General features: G+C 41.1%; 1 protein-coding gene across 3 annotated transcripts in view; it reads right to left on the bottom strand.

The window, feature by feature from the left end:
* Positions 1–2953: 2953 nt before the first annotated feature.
* SAMD12 (sterile alpha motif domain containing 12) overlaps positions 2954–20735 on the bottom strand; it is a 387706-nt gene continuing 369924 nt past the window's right edge. For all 3 annotated transcript variants that reach the window (XM_087447522.1, XM_087447524.1, XM_087447525.1), the window contains one exon: positions 2954–11011. Coding sequence is in view for 2 of the 3 variants with exons in the window: in XM_087447524.1 (XP_087303650.1) it covers positions 10989–11011 (23 nt within the window). In the remaining variant the exon portion in view is untranslated. The remainder of the gene's footprint in view (positions 11012–20735) is intronic.

Below are 20735 nucleotides of genomic sequence, written 5' to 3'. Positions count from 1 at the left end.
GAGGTAGAATTTGAGCCCTGAATGGCAATCACATTAACGTGCTGTTACTCATTTTTTGATCATCTATTCTATAGTTCTGGAGCAAGACTTACTAAGAAAAATTGATAAAGAAAATTACTAAGAAAAAATATTGTATTATCACATCCTTTTCTTTCCCTTGCTCACTAAAGAAAGCTAAGGTTTACTCACTTTTGTGAGGCAGAATCAGGGCAATAGGAATAGAAAAGCAGAAAAATGGGAAAATTACATGGAAAAGGGCTGAGATTTAGAAGAGAAGCATGGAAATGAAAGGAAAGAGGGTGTAGAGGGAGATGAGAACCAGAAAAGTCTAGTGGCTGGGAGAATTCTTGGCTGGGAGTTGAGAGCGGCAGAGCCAGAAAGATTTGGGGTAAGGAAGGGAAGCAGTTGCCTTGGGTAGATAATGAGGATGGCATAGATGGAAATGAAGAGTTTTAATATATTTTCTGTGTAACACACACCCACACTCACACATTCTTCTTTGGAAGTTTCATGAAGAACAAAGTAAAATCTGGAAATGTTTTCATATATATTTTTATTCCCCTCTTGGACTTCCCACTAGAGACTGGGCAACAGGAGACTTAATAATATTTGGGTTACACTACCAAAAAGACAGAGATACGAGAGAAAAATAGGACCCTAGCAAGTTTTCCATTTCTCATGAGAATGGGGACATCTTCACTTGTGAAACAACTGCATACAGTTATCATTATCCACTCCCACCTTACAACTCCCCAGTGCTATACAAAAACAGAAGAATGTGCTTGCCTTTATTAAAGCTTATTTTTTTAGTTGATTTTTCAATATACGTGCAAAAATCATGAAAGGTAATGAAAAGCTATTTTACAATATGTACATATATCTATATGCCATAAAAATACATTTATGCAAAAGAGGAAGTATTAACAATCCTAATGATTTCATAATCACCGTAAGAAACCTCCTCACCTGGGGACAGCTTTCTCTGGCACAAAATATCTAACACTGCAGTGTACATTTCCTAGGTCTCACAGAAGGATTTTATAAGATTCTGAATAATTTTAGGTCAACAAATAATTTTGGTGGCCTCAACTGAGCTTCTCATGACATCACTGTCCTTGATCCAAAAATGGCTACCATGTTGACCCAGGAAAGTATGAGTTCCCAGAGTACTGAGATGGCAGGAAAGCTCTTTGTACAGGCTAAGTGGTATCTAGAGGAATCTGCCTACTTCTGGCTTGGGCTACCCAAAGCTACCTAGGTCACCTGCTACCTAAAGCTTTCACCTACCTCAGAAAACACATCTGGCTTTAGTCCTGGTTACAATGAGTTCATTTGCTCAATGAAGTACTGGTAGGGTTGCTAGGCTCAGTAGGAAGGAGGAGAGTAAGCTGGGAGGAAGAACGTGGCACCAAGTTTAATTCAGTTCACCTAACATTTGTTGAGCAACTATTATGTGCCAAGATATGAGGATATAAACACGAATAAGATGAGTGCCCTACCTTACAAAAAGTAAAAAGAAAGAAGGAAAAGGGTAAAATGGATTTGAAGAGAGAGATTGAGATGGGACCGAAAAAGGGAGAGAGACGGAGATGAGATAGAAAGAGAAGGCAAGGCAGAGAAAGATATCAGGCCAAGCACACAGAAAGGGAGCAGTTAAGGTAAAGGCAGAGGACTGACAGAGGGATTAGAGGAAAATGATAAGAGAAAGAGACAAAAAGAAGAGACAGAATGGTCAGAAATGACCCAAGAAATGTCAAAGAGAATGTTGGGCTTGGGAGCTCAAGTTTTATATCTTCCACAGTGGTTAACTGACAAAACAGTTGCTCCATTTTCCTTGTTCTTAATCTGCATGAATAGAAAGTGGGAGAAATTGTGCTTTTAGAGTTTACAAGGTGTGTAGATAGATTTAGAAGGTTTATACATTGAGTCAGTAAGCTAACCTAAAAGGTTATCACAGGCTTTGCTTTTGGAAACCTTTTCTGGGAAACAAAGAAACGTAGATTCACAGTAAACATGTAACAAAAAAGGCAATGATGTTTCCTTTTTTTTTAATGCAATTTTAAGGGCCTTTTCTTTTCTGGGAAAGAAGTGTTTCTCCAGCACAAGTTGAGGCAATTCATCATATTCAGGAAAGTCATAGTGGCTATAAGTACTCACTATGATGGCTCCTTGAGAAAAGGAAGGGTGAAAATGGTAGTTGAGAGCAGGCAAAATGGTCTGCTGTTGATATTTGGTGCATCCCATTATTCAGTGGATTTTTTTTTTTTAATTTGAGAAAAATTTTTGGCATCTTTTAAATACATAGTTGAGAGTGGAGTGTATCCAGATGTTTGCTGAGCTAGAGAATTGGCTGCGCCAAATCTGTTTGGGAGAACTAGTTTCTAATCCCAGATCTCTTGGGCAGGTGTTACTTGAAGGTCAGTATCTCTGTAAAATACAGATAGCTTAGACTGGGTTACCAGCTGGGAGAGATGGAGATGCAGGTGCTAAGAAATGCCATCAATCGTGCTATTATAAGCACTTAAGACTCTCTGGGTTGAGAGCAACTTGGTGGGCCAAGATTTGTTCCCATCTTTTTCCAGGGTGTTACCATATCTGCAGATGAAGAGAATTGTGTCTTTTGCCCAGCTGTGCTCAACACTAAAGAGTTCAACACTAACAGCAATTAGGCTGGTGGGATTTGGTGCTGGGGCAATTCTGTGTGCTGGGAGCTGGAGGGAGGCCACCAATTCATTTCACATATATTATTTCTCCAGGAAACACAGCATAATTGAGGACAATTTTCCACCATGAATTGCATCATTAGCTAACAGAGGGAAAGTGAAATGCTGTTAACTTTTCTTTTTCTTCTGCAAAGCTGATGAGCTGAAGAAAATAGAAATGAAAAGTTTAATGTAATTTTTTTCCAAGGATGTATGTTGAAAATCAGAATCAAAACACTTTTACACGGTAATAGAAATCCCACATTTTAATACATCGCCATGCACATAAGGAATCAAGTAATGCTGAATACAAAATAGTCAAATATACAAAATGATAAAGCAGATTTTCCAGCCTGATACACATCATGCTCACAGATACAAGGGGGCAAAAACCTGTACAGTTTCATTTCTATCAATTTAAAAAGAATCATGCCCCCCAACTCTTTTTGAGGACAACCCAAAACAGAAGGAAACATTATAAGAAAATATAAAGGAAACCCAAAGAGAATTGGCAAGTTGATAGCTGCTTAAGATATGGAAATCGGTGGTTCAAAATTGTGGTGCACAATAATTCTTATGTTTAGAGAAAAAAGTTTCTAAACATTGTATGCCCTGGGACCCCAGGGAACTAAATGAATTTCCAACAGAAAAGGCACTCATCCTGCCATGTAACTTGCTTGTGCCCTCCTAAGTCGAGTCCTGGGAGTTTTTCTAGGGTGCATAGAGAAAAAGCCACAGTTGTGGGCAATGTGTAAGGAAAATACTTATTTAATTAACCACTCTTAGGGGACTAAGAGAATTCAAACTGCTGGTTTAACTACTCACCTAAGGAAGCTATAAAAATGTCTACCATCTACATAGGCTTTTGTGTTACAAAATGTGCTTTTATAGCCACGTTTGTTAGTGTTTGTAAAACAGTGAACCAGTTTTTTCCATCAGATTTTTTTCCCTCATATGCTATGGAGAGCACTGGTCTTCTAGTCAATTCACATCATGTGATTTTTCTTCCTCTTTCTTTCCTAGAACAAATACTAACATACAGTAGCTCATCAAGGAAGTTCGATGTGGCTCTCTGCTTCCTGCGACTCAATTTGTCAACTTCACACTTTCATTGGTCTTCTCCAACCCCAGGATTGGCAGCTTTCGCCTGTACTATGCAAAGCCTGAGGCTCTCTCCCTGGGTGAGGTCACAGTGCTCTAAACCTTTGGGAGGTGGAGAAATGGAGATAATGGGTGCCTTGGCCGTGGGCTCTGCAGATCAGCCCACATATACTGGAAGAAGCACGTGTGTGCGTTCAAAATGCCAATTGTTACTTTCTTATCATTCTTTCTTTTCCTTTCTTAAATTCCAGAATGGAGTCTCAGTAATAACAGCTATGAGAAGAAGGCATAAAGGGAAGGGGCTAAGTGACTAAAGCCTGAAGCCCGCCTCACCATGATAATTACAGATACTGGTAGTACAGGACAGCTTCTCCCTTTAGCTAGTTTAGCCTCCAAAGAACCCTGTCTGCTAAGGTGGGACAGGTAGCATCCCAAACAGATGAGCAGAGGCCCAGAGAGATGGGCAATTTCTATCAAAATCAAGTATTCTTGAATTCAAAACATCTTCCCCTTTATCATGGTGGTGCATTTCCACAAAGTCCTAGGAATAACTCAAGTATACAAAGTACAATAGATCAATATTTTCTTTTCTCAGGCACTTTTTCCTGCTATGTAATTTTGTTACAATATTCATCTTTTCTAAAATTTTGTGTACAGCTATTTTAGTGCCGAATGATATTACATAGTTGGATTAACTGGAACTACAGTTGCATGATTTAGTGACACAAGAGTTTTGGTGGAATTAGTTTCAAAACATTTGTGCTGACTCGGCTTTTCAGCAGACTAGTTGCTTCCATGCCAATCATGACTGAGACATCCAGGGCAAAGTCAAGAACCTCGCATTATTCAGCTCTCTGCGATGTGAACTTCTTTCACGAGCTCAAACACGGTCTCCTCAAACACAGCCTTGTAAAGAGAGCATTTTTCTATTGGTGGAAGAAAGGTAGTGGTGGAGAAATTGTTCAGAGCCCTAGAGAGCCTTCCAGTTGCCTATATGTGAGTTTAAGCAAGTGGAAGCCCAACGAGTCCCAGTGCGGGCCAACGCTCACTCAAGAGGCTACCCCTTCTCTATTTGAGGTGGGAGTTGCATTACAATGAAAAAGACCAAGGTTCTAGTGTCCAAACATGAATACCACCATCCCCCCCCATTCTCTTTAAGTTTTCCACCTATAAACAGGGACATTTTGATGTGAAAAAGAGCCTGGCTATGCACTTCAAAACTTCTGCAGCTTATATGTGGGGAAACATATTCTTGTGTTCTGTCAAATGCATTGCATGGGAACTAGACATAGGAATTGTCAAAAGCTGCCACCGAGTTAGCAGGCAGCTCCCAATACAGATACATAAATGCAGTTGATTGTGGTAAAAAAAAATACTGGAAATAGATATAAAGAATTAGAATTGATTTAGGGATCATATAATCAAGGACCAAGGCAGTGTTCAATCCAAATCATATTTTTGAATTATGCTTGAATAGGGAGTCTATAGGAAGCACTTAGAGCTTCAAAAGTTGTCTTCATGGTATTTTGCTATTTTAGAGGGAGGCCAGGCTACCCCTCTGGGGAGACGGGGGGAGACCACCATCAGCTTGTGGAATGGGACAGGCGTAATTACCAGAGGCTCAAGGCATTGAACGGCAAGCAATTTTTCCTTCAAGGTTATGTCACAAAATCAGTTTTCCCACCCCGAGAGAAGCAATGATCTAATAAGAACCTCTTGTTTTAGAATTTTTTTTAGAGTAAAGCATTTGAATACATTTTTATAGAATTGTGGGGTGGTGGTGGTGATTAAATACAATCACACAGAACAGATCTGTGTGCTACTGCACCTCAACCCAGCTTAGAATTCCACAGTTAGTACCTGGGTGTGCTAACGTGGCAAAGCCACGTGAAAGCAGCCTGTTTATTTCCTTTGATCCAAACGCTTGAAATTTAAAAGGCTATAAACAATGCAGAAGGCAACCAGCAGAGTCTTCAGTGTCTTAAATGTTTTAGGTATAGTATCTCCAACATTGGATTAATTTAACAGTCTCATTGTCGTTCATGTCAGTAGGGCTCTTTCTAGGCAAAAAGGCCTGGGCCTAAGAGCCTTTCTAAGACTTCTCTAAATGCTTGAGGTTTGGAAAACAACAACAATAAAACAAGCAATTAAACAAATGAAACCCCTAAATCATTAGCTCCAAAATATGAAAAGAATATTGTAGAATCAGAAATAATGTCTAAATATCTGCAGTATTTAATATTATGTCAACCAGTCAACTGCAATTCAATGCAAATCATACGGTTATTTGGCAATTTTATTAATTGGAGAAGGGAGGCTCTGAAGGAAGAATGCTTGGGGCTCTTGAAGGTTTTAAAATAGCCCTATGTGGTGAATGAAACTCCAGATTTACAAAGCTTCTTACACCCATTTTCTGCTGTTCTGTGGAAGTCATTTCTCAGTCTTTGTGCTGTTGGGCAGGCCTAAAACCGCCCCTGTACTCGCTGGCGCTTCCCCTTTATATTTGTCGCAGATGAATTTCACCCTAAAACTTTTAGATCTTAGAAACAGTGCTCGCCCCTTGGCCTAGAATTTTCCCTGCAGGGCCAAGATGATGGCCAGAAGAAAACGAGTACTGATACCATCCCTCTAGCCACCTTCCCCGATGAGAATCTCCAGGGAAGGATCCATTTTGCTCTTTTTATTAAGGTGTAGCAGAACCTCCCTGTACACCTGGACAACTTTTCCTCAAGCTTCCCACAAGTGGTTAGCTTTCAAAAGAACGCTCCCTGTCTCCCCACTAGAGTAAGTCACCAGAGCAAAATAATGGAAATGCGGCCCCCTTTGACCTTGAAGTTGTGCAGTAGTGCCAGAAAACATGCACACCGATAAAGCAGAATTCACAAGACAGTTCTCTGGCTACAGGATTAGATGCAGATCTAAGGAGACTAAGGGGCAGGACCTGGTAGTCTTTGAAATAAGAGTCCCCAGCTGTGCCCTGAGCAGAGGCCTCTGCTGGTCTGTCCTCCTTCATGATCTCATGGGCTCCTTTCGGATTAGCAGTGCTGACCAGTCATTTCCTGGAGATGAGAATCCATGTCCCACTGCTATCTGGGCAGCAAGTTTTCACCAAGATCAAGCTTAAGAAGGAATCATTAGTCAGTACTGGGGAAAGAAGGTGATGACTCTGTTTTTCTGTTTGAGTTCTTTATAGAATACTTGAAATCTACCCACTGAATTATGTTAAAAGAAGAAAGAGAATAAAAAAAAAAAACACAAAACAAAGCAAAAAAGTAGGGTGGTGGGGGCTGTAGGAGAGGGGAATAAAAACAGCCTTTAAGGCATAAAGAAATGTATGTCCTTTTCAAAGATTAGATTTTTTAAAAGAGATTACGACAGCTTTAGGTCTAGTTGTCAAGCAACAAAATTACTCTAAAGAATGTAGAGGAAAACATCACAAAGAATGAAGCTGCTAATGCAGTGGAAAGAGGAGGTTTTGGTAAAACTAAGAGTGCTAAGGGGGTCTTGAAAACTTTTCTTCCATGAGACTTTTATTGTTCGTATCCAAAATCAATTATGTGACATTTGCAGACAAAGAAAGCATTTGTAAGGAGCAAGGGGTAAATCCATTAGAGGTTTTTATCCTTAGTTTATATTCACACGGAAGGTTGATATTCCTTTTCCCCTTGAATGTTAAAAATGGCAGAATTCCCTCAGAACTAAGGACTATTAGCCTCTGTCTGGGCAGCTGAGAAGAGACCCTGGGGAGAACCCTGGGCTATTTACCCATGGTCTGGAGGTAGAAGTCAAATGTGCGGTTACACACCTCACAGAGCCTGAGTAGGGATTTAAAGGTATGCTATTACCCACAGAGAAAGCTGATGGGGTCTCTATCCCCCTAGGTATGTCTTAAACTACTGAAGTGATTTGCTTTTCACCCTAGCAGAACCACCGCCCTGCATATTTAAATTCAGTTCTGGAGCTGGAACAAGCTAATCTCCTTGGCATCCCAGAGAGTCAGATAATTATCCATTTCTGTTCATTCCCAAGAGTGCCCTTCCTGCACAAGTATGGGTGTCAGCCTTTAATAAAAGGTGTAGCACAGGTTTAAGTAAAAGGAAAAATTAAGCATCAACAGTCTACAGCCCTTAGACATCAAAATATTTATCCCTTACCTCCCCGTTTCCGTCTCCTACTAAAGAAAACTCACCAGAGCCATTTCTGAACTTCGGGGAGGTAAAATTTCCTACAAACATCTTGGGAAGAAGGTACAGCACAGCGGGAAGTAACCATGGGTAATTGCGGATCAACACGTAATGAAGAATCTCGAGGCTGTGAATGAAGTAATTTCTCCATTTTGCTGGTTTAGCTCCTGACTGCTCAGATTTTATGCCACCATGTTTCCAAAACTATCCCCCAAAATGATTTCAAACAGAAGTCGACAGTTTGGAAAACAGTAGTAGTTCATATGCAAATACGTGGTACGTGCCAGGAATTAAGGCATTTTTAGAGAAGCCATCTTCAACTGGGCTCTTTCATTGTTTTTGTTTTTGCCTTCTCCCATCTCCATCTTCACCCATCACTTCTATTAATTTTCCAGCACTCTTTTGACTCAAAAAAATAAAAATAAAAAAGGCTAGGAAACTACTTATTTAACTGTTCAGGACGTATTTTGCAAAAGCCAAAGTAAGGATGAACCACCATCATTTGATGAACATCTGCACCATAAAGCATGTCCAGTTTTCCAAAGGTGTTAGTAGTAGTCTCAGAATGTCCTTGGCTAAACTAATTAATTCCCAGCTCCAGGATCTCAGCACGTGGCAGTAATTCTTTTGGATTCATCAGGACCAATTTTGTGTCCCCAGGACTAGAGAATTAGAGCTTCAGAGAATCCAGCATAACGATCAACGGTTGTGTCTATACAAAGAATGGGAATATAGGTGACCAGGGTGGATATCAAGGGAAGCAACTGAAAGCTGCTTTGGGAAGCTCTTACCAGCTAAATCTGGGCCCTGGAAGGGTTGGCTGTAAACGAAGGGCACAAATATGTAGCCTGATGCCATCTACCACCTCTTCCTCTGCTGCCCACTTTCTCAGGCAAGGGAACTGCATGCTGCCATGTGCATTTTCCCAGGTTTCTCTGGCCGGGGATGAATGGTGTCTGAATTCAGTTTTCATTGTGCAAAAGGTAGGGTGGGGATAGTGTTTGGGAGGAGGAAATACTGTTTCATAAGGGCAAGGAGAGTCTGCCTTGTATGCTGTTGTCACCACAGCACAATATTTGGCTCACAGTAGGTGCTCAAAGAATGCTTGCAGAGTAAGGGAAGGAATGAAAGAAGAGGAAGCCCTGCGGGTAGAATTGAAGCTCAGGAGGTGGGCAGTGGAGATTGGGCTGTTACGTCTAGGGACGTTGGCAGCTAGGGTTTGGCCTCCTACTTCTGGATTAGTAAAGGGTTACGGTCTGTTGAGGGCCTGATGGGCCTGGTGCTGACCCGCTGAAGGGCCAGATCCTGGTGGTGACCGAAACTCCTCTGAGTTCCTTCTTGGAAGCCCTGTCCTGTGACACTACAGCCCGACAGGCTTGTGGTGAGTCAGCCCGCTGGGTGACTCACTGAATCACATTTGGGTCTCTCTCTCCTTCCCTGTCAGGTTTCCAAATCTCAGGCGGGGGCGTTTTTCAATGGGCTGTGCATTTCCTGAGACCCCCAGGGGAGGCAAGATGTGGGGAGAGTAGACAATGAGTGTGTGTCTGGAGACCCCCTGAAATGTCAAGCTTGCTTGTGCTGGCCGGGTCCCAGAGTTGTTACATACATTTAAGGAAAAGCCTCCAACGCCGGTCCGGCCCAGGCTGAGATCACGGGCACACAGAACACACTTGGCTGAGTTTTTGATTCAGCCAACTTCGTATTTTCAGGAAAAAAAATGCTAAAGCATTATGTAGTGTCAGTCAATATGGACATTTCTCTAATGCCTCAATATAAGCAATAACTGGACTGACTGGTTTCCCAAGACTGTGTTTTGTTGTAAAACTTAGTATAAAAAATAATTAGTTGTGGGTATAATCCCAGAAAGGATTAAAAGGACTAGTAGGTTCTCTACTGAGGAGGGAGCCTAGTATGGAATTGAACACTTTCTGTCTCTAGGCACGCAGGGGTCACTTGCTGTTTTTTCTCTTCAGAGTTGTGACTTAAACTTGACCTAGAGAATTTTCCAAAGTCTTATAGTTGGACTACACAGGCAAACTGCATTCTGCTGCCCTTACCATCAACCCACCATGGTCTTAGATTAAAAGAAGGCCATTCCTTTTTTTTCTTTGAAATAACTCATATAGAATGAGAGAATATGGACATTGGCTAAATAGAAGCCTCCTGTGTGTTCGAGTATTGGTATATGCATGTGGTAAGTTGTGCCTAGGTACGTGGAACCAAGAGCTAAGATACTACAATCACCAAGCCCACTCTACTTCCCTTTGGTGCTACAAGTAGTCCAGTTGTTCAGTAAAGTGTCAAGAGGTTAAGTCTAACAGTACTGTGGCCATATTTACACCAATCTACCAAAAACAACTGGGGATATGTTTGTCTTCGACAGTCTGAGCCAGAAATAGGACAAGAAAAAAGAAAATATTTGTTTCCTCACATGTACTGAACGTGCTGATTCGTTGCGGTGTAGTGTTCTCATATAAAGTGCTTAAGAGTTGGACAGAATATCTTTAGACATCATAACTAACATAACCGAGACATGTTTATATTCCTACCAGGGCATAACATGGTGAACACTTCCACTGAGATTGCAGAACTGCTGTGATTTTTTTCTAACACATCATGCCATCTGCACACATAGTGAAATAATCCAGTAGTGGCCATGCTAAAACAGGACTCCTAGTGAAGGGCACAGACAGCTCCCCAAAGGGAGCTTGAGTTATGCACAGTGATGAAAACTGGAAGCAATTTTCCAGCTAACGGTCTACCAATGACCACTTGGAACGAGTTGGCACTGTATATTATGCACCTCATTTTAAAATCCCCAGCAAACTAAGATTTTCCAAAGCCCATAATCTTGACTGAGTGGGTGTTTTTTCAGTTAATCTGGTTAATCTGTCAAGGCTCCAAGGATATCTTCCGGCAGTACCACGAGTTAGTCTTTCTGTGAGGAACAGGCCATGCTCATATCAACTGGCAGGACAGCAGCTTGAAAGGCTAACCACGTTTATGGAGAACCCTCGGTTGAGGCTGCAAGAAGAAAAAGAGGAAAACAGGGTAAGTTATTTCTTTATGTTCCCAGATACTAGTATGCAGCAATTATCTTATTTAAACAACCCCTACCATCCTTAGGTCCAAGAGAAAGCTCTAGCAGAGATAATGGTCACTCAACTCCAGGACAAATTTATGGTGGCTTGTGCTCTTGGAATGTCCTTCCACCATCTGGCAGAGTGTGGAAGATATCCATCTCAGGGATAGGTGAAGTTGCCTGGAAGGGAGGGCAAAACCAGGTCTCTGGAATTGGCAGGCTGTCAGGACTGTGGTGTGGGAAACCGTTTCATATATCATGGGGTTTCATGCATTTCCTCGATCTGGAACAAGATCAGATTGGGAACGGTGTGAAGGCATTTTGGCAGGGGGGTTTCATTCATTGGGAAGCTTTCCTGGGATAAAACCTAGAAGGAAATATTGGAAGCAGTATGGCTGAAGCTCCTGAGTTTGCCAGGCAAAAAGTCAGATTGGCTGAGCAGGTTAGGGACTAGCTAGAGAAAGTCATTAACATCTGACCAGCGACTGAACTATTTGAATTGCAGCCCTGCTTTTGACCTTGGAAACACTGGTACAGATACATTTTCCTAATTTTTTATTTTCTAATTTTCTTATTTTATCCGGTTACTCCCTACAGTTCCTTATACACAGGTCCTTATTAATTAGTTAACATACAAGCACAATTGAATATTTTGCTAGAAAAATATCAATATTAACTTTACTTAATACACAAAATTATCAGGCAATGGAGAACAGGACAGCAAGAGTTCCTGATGTTAAAAAAAAAAAAACCTACCTAGGTTTTAAAACTGGCTTTTCAAAACAAGAGAGAATGTATAATTTATAAGCAAATGTTTGATTAAAACTTGCTATTTTTGAGAAAATGCAAAAACAAAAGTAAGGTACTATTCAAGCATATTAAATATAAAATAATAATACATGCTACTGATAATGTTGTAATGAAAGTAGAATACTAATGTATTGCTGACGGCATTGTAAACTGGAAAAATAATGTCAACTTATTTAAAAACTACTAAAAATTCACATTCCTTGACTCAGTGTTCCCCATTCTAGGAGTGTATCCTAAGAAAATAATCTAAAAAAAATGAAAGAATCTATATGCACAAATATGTCACCTAGAGGTTATTTATAATAGTGGAAAGATTGGAAAACAACCAGTCTCCTATTGTTGAAAATTTAGGTTAAGTAAATTATGGTGCATTAACAAGATGGATGATTACATGGCTATTAAAGTAATAATTATGATGATTACATAGCAACATGGTAAACAGTTATGACATACTACAATATAAAACACATATGCATAGAAAGGAACTGTAAGTGATGTGGTGAAGGCGCTAGGATTTTGAGTATTGTTGTCATAGGATTTTGCAAAACAACAACAAAAATTAGGCTCACAAAGGTGTTGATTTGACCCAAAAGCATTGACTAACTAAAGCATCCATGATAGTTTTCATTCACTAATACTACCTCAAAAATACATACTTTACAATTTCATTAAGAGATAACACTCTAGTATTATTGGAGGGGGGAGAGAAATCTACATGAGTAAAAATCTTCTGTCCAGCTCAACTTGCAAGTGAGCAGTATAGCCTGGAATAACGACATAGGTTTGTAGGAGCCTGACACAGTACACCATCCTTGACACTTATGCTAAAATCAGCTCTGGAAAATGTATGACCTTGGAAAAGTATTATTAAGAATAACCTACAAAATAAAATTTAAAAGTAAATAATGATAATAAAGAGTGAACTCCAATTAATCACTATAGTTTGGATCCTGAGTCAGGAGTAGATAACTAGGTTTATTGCAGTTGCTACTTCTCCAGATAACTAATAGCTGATGGAAAGTGGGTGTGTCTAATTTTAGCATATAATAACACAATCATGGACATAAGCTGAGGTATTATACTTTAAAGCTCTTTCACCAGTGGTTCTCAATATAACTCTTAGGATAGGCAGAATTATTTGCATTTTATGGATAAAGAAATAATATCCAGAGGTATTATTTGCCCAAGTTCATACAGCTAGGGAGGATCAAATCTGTACTCAGACTTGGGAGTGTCCCACTCTAGTGACGTGTAGGAGTGACAGGGACAAATATATAAAGTATAAGTATTCAGAGCCTTTCCCATTCTCTTATCTTCTAAGTAGGATTCTGTGTTTATCCATAAGCCCCATCAGCACAATGAAGGGCCCTGCTGGGCAGGGAAGAAAATTAGAGGCTAAGTTAATTCACGTTAGAAAGACCGAGATATTGGAAAAAGCAGAGAGATACTCCTATAAGACAGGAATATACACAGAAGTAGAGGCCACAGAGAGACAAACCGGGGATTAGGGAGTGACAGGAGATTTGGGGTGATGGCTGCCATTTGAGTGGGACCTTCAGAAGAGAGAGGGCCAAAGAGAAGAGTGTGCTATGGCATCATGCCCTCTGGACCATCTTTCCATGGACTCAGGAAAGAAGTCATTGCTTTTTGATGCTTTTGCGGTTAGTTGTCTCTCATTTGAATGTGTCACCATGTTGAGCTAGGCTTTACGTGCCAATAAGAGGTCCCTGTTTACTCAGGTTGTATGTGCCTAGAGTAAGGCTTGAACCGTTGTCTTTCTATCACAGAAGCATATATAGTGGTTGTCTCTGCTGTTACCACTTTGCTAGAGATTTTTATCCGCAACAGGAATCATGTCTTCAGGTATACAAAAGCTACATGAAGTCAAAATGTAAAATGGCATTTTGCATTAGGCAGCTCTGGCTCTTTGAAGGGGAAACGTGTGATGTTTGAGATGGTATACTTTTGGAGCTCCATTCCCTGGGCTTCAGCCATCCCAGACTCCTTCCAGCTCCTCATATGCACCAGTTATTCGCAGCCTTTGCTCAACCTTTCCTAGGGTGCCTTCTTTGTACACCCCCTAACACTAGTCAACACCTACCCCTCCATTTTTCAGGACCACCTCACGTGTCACATTCAGTATGAGGCCTCCTCTCCGCCTAGACACAACTGACAACTTCCCCCTATAAGCCAGCATGGCATCTTAAACCTTTACCACAAAACCCACCATGAACACTTTATTTTAACACATCCATCTTTCCTCCTAACTTTTTTGAGGGTGGTGCCATGTCTTATCGTTGTGTGTCTTCCTAATGCAAGGTGCAGTGCCGAGTATACAGAAAGTGCTTAGTAAATAGTTGTGAAATTAATGAAGAAAGGAATGAGGCTGGAGAAGAAGAGTTTTTCTCTTTTTTTTTGGCTTAACTCAATACCTAATTTTATACGAGATTCAATCCTGTAACTGAAGTCTGCATATGGAGAAGGGGACTGCTCCAGTTTCTTTGTCTACATCTCAGGACTATTCAAGAAACACGTGCATCCTGGTGCTGGCCACGTATGGATCTGCAGCTAACAAACAGTAAAGCGCTCTTTCTCAAATCTCTGTTTGATGGGTCAACCTTACCAGTTTAGGTTTTCTGGGAACTAATCACCTCTTTAGTCCAATGGCTTCAGAGTCTGGGATGAGTAGAGAAGAATTAGAGTCCAGTGATTAAGAGGATGGGCTCTGGAATCAGGCAGATCTGGGTTGACATCCCAGGCTCACTGCTTACCAGCTACACGATGTTGAAAACATGAATTTCTCCAAACCTCAATTTCTCTACCTTTAAAATGCTGATTATGATCCTCACCTCACTGGGTTGTTGTGACGATAAAATGGGCTCAAAGAAAAAGCACTTTGCATGGTGTTTGGCAAATAGTACCTATTTTTTAAGCGATGGCTACTATTTATTATTATTATTATTGCCAGAAATTCCCAAAATTTCTCAGAGAAACTCGAGATACAAATAGGTCAATATTCTCAGGCCACAACTAGGGGCCAGGAAAAGGAAACCAGATGCTTGGAGGTCAAGCCTTTGCACCCTCCAGGAGAGAGAGAACACTCTTCTCTCCTGCCAGGGCCACAGTCAACACACTCTGGCTTCCACTCTCCTCCAGATTAGTCCAGACACTAACAGACAGTTCCACGATAAGGAGAGTTCACTTCAAAGGCAGGAAAGGGCTGGCCTGGGAGCAATGGCCAACCCGGCAGAGGATTCAAGAACAGCTCTGGGACTGAGGGTGTCCAGCGCCATCTTTCTCCACTCCAGCAGCAAAGGGCTGAAGAGATTAGTGTGTTTGGGGAAGAAGAAAAGATATTGTGTGCAAGCAGCCCCACCTCTCATGGGCTGAAGGGAAGAAATGAGTTTGCATCTCTTAAAAGGGCGGTTTAGTATTTTCCATTAAAAAAGAAGGGCCATATCGTCTATCTGAAAATGTCTTTCACGTGACTCATGATTCAAGCTTGAGGACTTTAGGGTGGCCCTGAACTGCACTTTGACATGGGACAATTTATATCAGGTGTGAGATGAACACTCCAAAGGAGTGAGAGCCACAGTTGCCCCGCATAACAGCCAATAATAAGCAGAACTAACATTTATTTAGCAGTTACAATGGGCCAACTAAGGTTTTTATAGGCAGTTACTCATTGAATCCTCACTGCCATCTTTAAGGCCTGAATTGCATTATCCTCATAACACATCTGGAAAAAAATCAGGCCAGGTTCATTAACTTGTCATAGTCATACTGCTGGAATGCATAGAGCTGAGACTAGAAGGCAGATCTGTTCTCCCCACAATGCTTTCCTGACTCAGTCAGAAATGTGTTAGGAAGGCAAATTCTTTAACTCCAACAGGAATACAGGGGAGAAAGCAAGTCGCTGTGTTTGTATAAAAGAATGCTCATCAAATGTGAATCCTATACAAAAAGTATCATAAATAAGAGGTTTGACCGAGTGAAAGTTAGTACATTTCTATTCAACAGTCTAAAATCACTTGTATGTTTAGAGCAGTGGTTCTCAACTGGGTGCAGTTTTGACCCCTAGGGGACACCTGGCAATGCCAGGAGACATTTTTGGTTGTCATGACTTGGGGGTACTACTGGCATCTAGTGGGTAGAGGCCAGGTACCCTGCTAAACATCCTAGAATGCATAGGACAGCCCCCGACATCAAAGAATTATCCAGCTCAAAATGTCAATAGTGCTGAGGTTGGTTTAGAGGATACAGGTCCTTGTTTATCTTCTATTCCTGGCTGTGAGCCAAATATATCACTCCCAAAATAGGCCAAGATAAAAACCAACTTAAGTGTGCCTCTTGTGTGTACAGGAAATAAGGCTAATTTCAAACCTCACTCCCTTTTTCTATTCATCATTTGCCCATTTTATTTGATTTCATATTCAATGTAATCAAAACCTCTAATACTAAATCATTTCTAACTTTTAGAACACTCACAGGCATACCATAACAAGAATCAAGATGGGATGATTTAAACAGGTATGCTCAATTAATTAATTAGCATGTATGGGAGAAGTTAGGAGATGAAAGAAGGACAAAGGAGGATTTATGTGGCAATAAAACTAAACTCTGCTACCAGCCCTTTGGTGGGAGAAGCCACATGCCTTCTCAGTTACATTGGTTTCATTTCTGCCACTACCTGCCTGCCCATAGTTTGCATGGGGTGTTTGCCGCCCCTTTCCTCCCCCCGAGAATACGATTAAGAAATCAACTCTACTCCCTGACTGCATGAAGATAAAGGCCAGAATCTCAGACAAGATGGATATCAGGATGGCAGAGGATCTGGGTTAAGGGCAGTAAAATAGATGATGCATACAAACTAGCCCGTAACTTCTCATAACCCCTCGTAAACTGGAAACCACAATTACTCTGTGATGGTTACTTTTATGTGTCAACTTCACTGGGCCTCCAGGAGACAGATATTTGGTTAAACATTATTCTGAGTGTGTCTGTGAGGGCGTTGCTGGATGATATTAATATTTGAATCAGTAGACTGAGTAAAGCAGATTGCTCTCCCCAATGTGGGTGGTCCCCATCCAATCAACTGAAGGTCTGAGTAGAGCAAAAGGCTGAGTAAGGGAGAATTTGCTCTCTGCCTGTCTTTGAGTTGGGACATCAATCTCTCCTGCCTTTGGACTTGTACTCTGACTTGGACTGGAACTTACACTATCAGCTCTACTGGGTCTCAGGCTTGCAGATCTTGGGCCTTCTCAGCCTCTATAATTGTGTGGTCCAGTTCCTTACAGTAAGTATCTAGCTATCATCTCTCTCTCTTGCATGTTCTCTTTCTTTCTCTCTTTAGATAGATCTATCTCTCTATCAACAGATAGATAGACATAGATATATAGATATATCTCCTACTGGAGAACCAATATCTCCTATTGGTTCTGTTTCTTTGGAGAATGCCAAGGCTATAGACAACAGTGACCATAACAGTAAGCACTATCATTAACCGAGTACTTACTACACACCTAGCACCATGCTAAGAACCTGTGTCCATTTTGCAGTAACCCAAGGAAGCAGATACCACGACCTCACTCCACAGATGAATCAAGTCAGGCTTAGAGAGAGAAATGACCTTACACAGGCTGCAGCCTTTAGGCCAGGCTGTGACTCTTGATCTGGTTATAACAAATCAGAGCCTGTTGATTCCAGAAGTGCTAAGCAGGAAATATGAGGTCCCAAGGCCCCATGGGAACATTTTCAGGCAATCATTTCTACCTACATGGGAAAGGGAGACCTTGGCCTCCATCTCCACCCTCTCAGCCCTTGGTTTTATTGTTTCAATTAGAATGTGACCGGCTCCTGATACTGTAAGAATCTTTCTGCAGTTGGCTTTGCAGTCCTCATTGGCTGGGGTTGCTTCCTCTCTCTGGGGAGTTTTAGAGGGTTCATGAGATGAGTAAAGCTGGACCACCACCACACACACACACACACACACACACACACACACAGAACGAGAGAGAAAGAATGTACTTCTGTGCAAGCTGTCACCCTCTTCTTTTCCTCTGCCCTAGGAAAAAAAGTCAATGACACTGTATTTGTTCTCTTACTGTTCCACCTCAAGTAAAGCTGCCAGTCTGCACTACGAGGCTCAAAACCTCTCAGAAATAGACTCTGGTTCCTGTCGGTTAAATTGAGTCTCTGGATTCCAGGGTTTTAAGAATTCTGACATTTCAGCCTGAAGTTCTCAAACCTGACTGCATCAGGCTCATATCCAGGAGCTTCTTAAGATTTGTATTTTGTCCAGCCTCTCTCCTTTTCCACTGATTCAGAATGTCCAGGGGGAGGTCTGGAAATCTCTATGTTTAACAAGCCGCTCAGTGATTCTGATGAAGCCAGCTTGGCACAAATCTTTGGAAGCACCAATGTCTTTTCCTCAGTACTTAAACAGTAGTTATTCGTCTTTGAGACAGGGAAAAATGGGTAGACCGTGAGGAAACTTGGTTTATAGTCTTGTTTGCGTTATATAATAAAATACCAAGAATCCTGGATATAATATAGTATAGCGATCCAAATATTGGGTTTCAGAGTGGGGCAGACAGGAGTGGCGAGACCTGAGCAAGCTGTCCAACCCATTCAATGTCCTAGGGACTTAGGAATAGTTCCATCATCCCAGTATTGTTTAGTTTCTACAGGCTGATTCATGCATCAATCAACCAAGCAAGCAAGCAACATTTATTCCATTGAGCACTTATTCAAATGCCCAACATTGCCTGGAGGGCTGCAGGGCTTCGGGAGTTTCATATCCATATCATTGCATTTATCATATTATATTAGAATCACCTGATTATGTTGTCTATAGAATAATGTTTCTCAAACTTTACTGTACTTAGAAATCCCCTGGAGAGCTTGGTAAAGCATAGATTTTGAGCTCCAAATGGAAAGATTATGATTCAGTAGGTCTGGCGTGGCTCTCTGAATTTGCATTTCTAACAAGCTTGCAGGTGACACTGATGCTGCTAGTCTGAGGACCACTCTTTAAGCACGACTGCTCCTAACCTCTAGCTTCTTCAGGTAAAGTGTGTGTCTTGTTTTTTTCTTTCTGCAGTGTATAGTAGAATGCCTAGAATATCACAGGTGTTCTTGAAATGTTTGTTGAACGAATGAATGAATGTTTGGCAAAAGCTACAGGAGTGATGTTAGCAGTTTCTTAAAGTAAGGGCAGAATAGTATTGTTACCTGCTGAGAGTTGGTTTAGCAATTTCAGTGTATGCAAGCCTCTGAACTCGATGAATTCTCTATGATAATTCAGGACACCTATCAACTTCTGTCTCAGGGCATGATTTCCCCAGGGAAATGGCAAAACCTCACCCAGCTTTATGGCCGTCTTGAACTAAAAGCCTGCTGACAATAGTGGTTACCACCTTGTACCACATTAATATGAGATGACGCATTTCTGGGAGAAAGTATCATCAGGCCAGATGCTCTCAGCAGGGCTGCGTTTGTACAGCCAATCAGTTAGAGGTAACCCCAGTGATTCCATTCTCTGCACTGGATAGAGGCAAGCATCTCAAGTCATTAAATTCCAACAGCCACTCTAAAAGCCCACAGAACCTTCCGGAAGAAAACCCTGTCCCCTGGCACAAACAACAATGAATTTCATGAGAAAGCATGAAAATATACTTCAAAGTTTAATTCAAGTCGCCATTGAAATTCCCCTCCATCTCCAGAATGTCAGACTGGTCAGCAGAGTATATTCTGAGGGATCGGTCCCTAATCTCTCTCCCTGCTTCTGTATCCCTCCTCACTGAGTCACGGAGCGTGGTGCCCTTCCTGTTTGTCAACTCTATTAATAAGTCAAGCTCCTTTTCCTTTTTTTCTTTTTAAGTTCATCTATTCCCCTCTTTGTCTTTCTCTCTATTTAATCTTATTTTATTCTCAAAGGCCTCTCTGTTGACCAATCCAATAGCTTCTTCAGTGGAAAACGTTCAAGATTCGCTTCTTTAGAAAAAGTATATTCAAAAAAATTCTCCAGATCCTGCTGCTTTTCCAAGGGAAAGAGAAAAAGCACACTTTTAAAGGAGTTTAAGGTATACTTAATGTTTCTCCTTTTCCATGCCAAGTCTCAAGGGGCTTAAGTGTCTCTTTTTGAAATAATGCTGTACAAGCTACATAAACATGAACAAACAATGCTGAGAACAATGATGGATTTCACCACATAGAATCTTAGAGTGGAAGGGTATTTTCAAACTATGCTTCTTAAATATTAATGTGCATATGAGTCACTTGACTATCTCATTAAAATGCAGATCATGCAGGTCTAACAAGCTCTCAAGTGATACCCATGCTGCTGGTCTGTGGACCACACTTTGAGTAGCAAGGCCTTAGGGTTCCTTAATCTAGAGCAGCACTGTCCAATGGAGCTTTCTGCAATGATGAAAATGTTCTATATCTGCTTTGTCCAATATGGCAGCCATTAGCCACATGGGCTATTGAGCTCTTGACATGTGGCTAGTGCCTGGAGGAAATTAATTTGAAATTTTATTTAATTTTAATTCATTTAAATTTAAACGGTCACATGTGCCTAGAAGTTTTGTAGAGTAGAAAACTGAGACTGAGAGATTTAGTAGAAAAGTTTTAGAAAGAAGAAACCTAAACAGCAAGGTGTAGCCACAAATCCTCTCACCCACATTGTAAATTTATTCTGATTCCCACCCTCCCCCTTCCTGCTTTCTGTAGGGAGGGCTCAAGGCTTCCCCTCTGTTCTCCATCATGTTCCCAGAATCACTCTATAAACAAAATAGTAATTAGGAAAGACTTTATAAACATTCTGAAGTGCAGAAGATTATCTCGTTTACATAA

The sequence above is a fragment of the Ceratotherium simum genome, chromosome 23 (genome assembly GCF_057802395.1).
Source record: "Ceratotherium simum simum isolate JZ-2026a chromosome 23, ASM5780239v1, whole genome shotgun sequence".
Taxonomy (NCBI): domain Eukaryota; kingdom Metazoa; phylum Chordata; class Mammalia; order Perissodactyla; family Rhinocerotidae; genus Ceratotherium; species Ceratotherium simum.
This window is presented reverse-complemented; position numbering and strand designations above follow the sequence as displayed.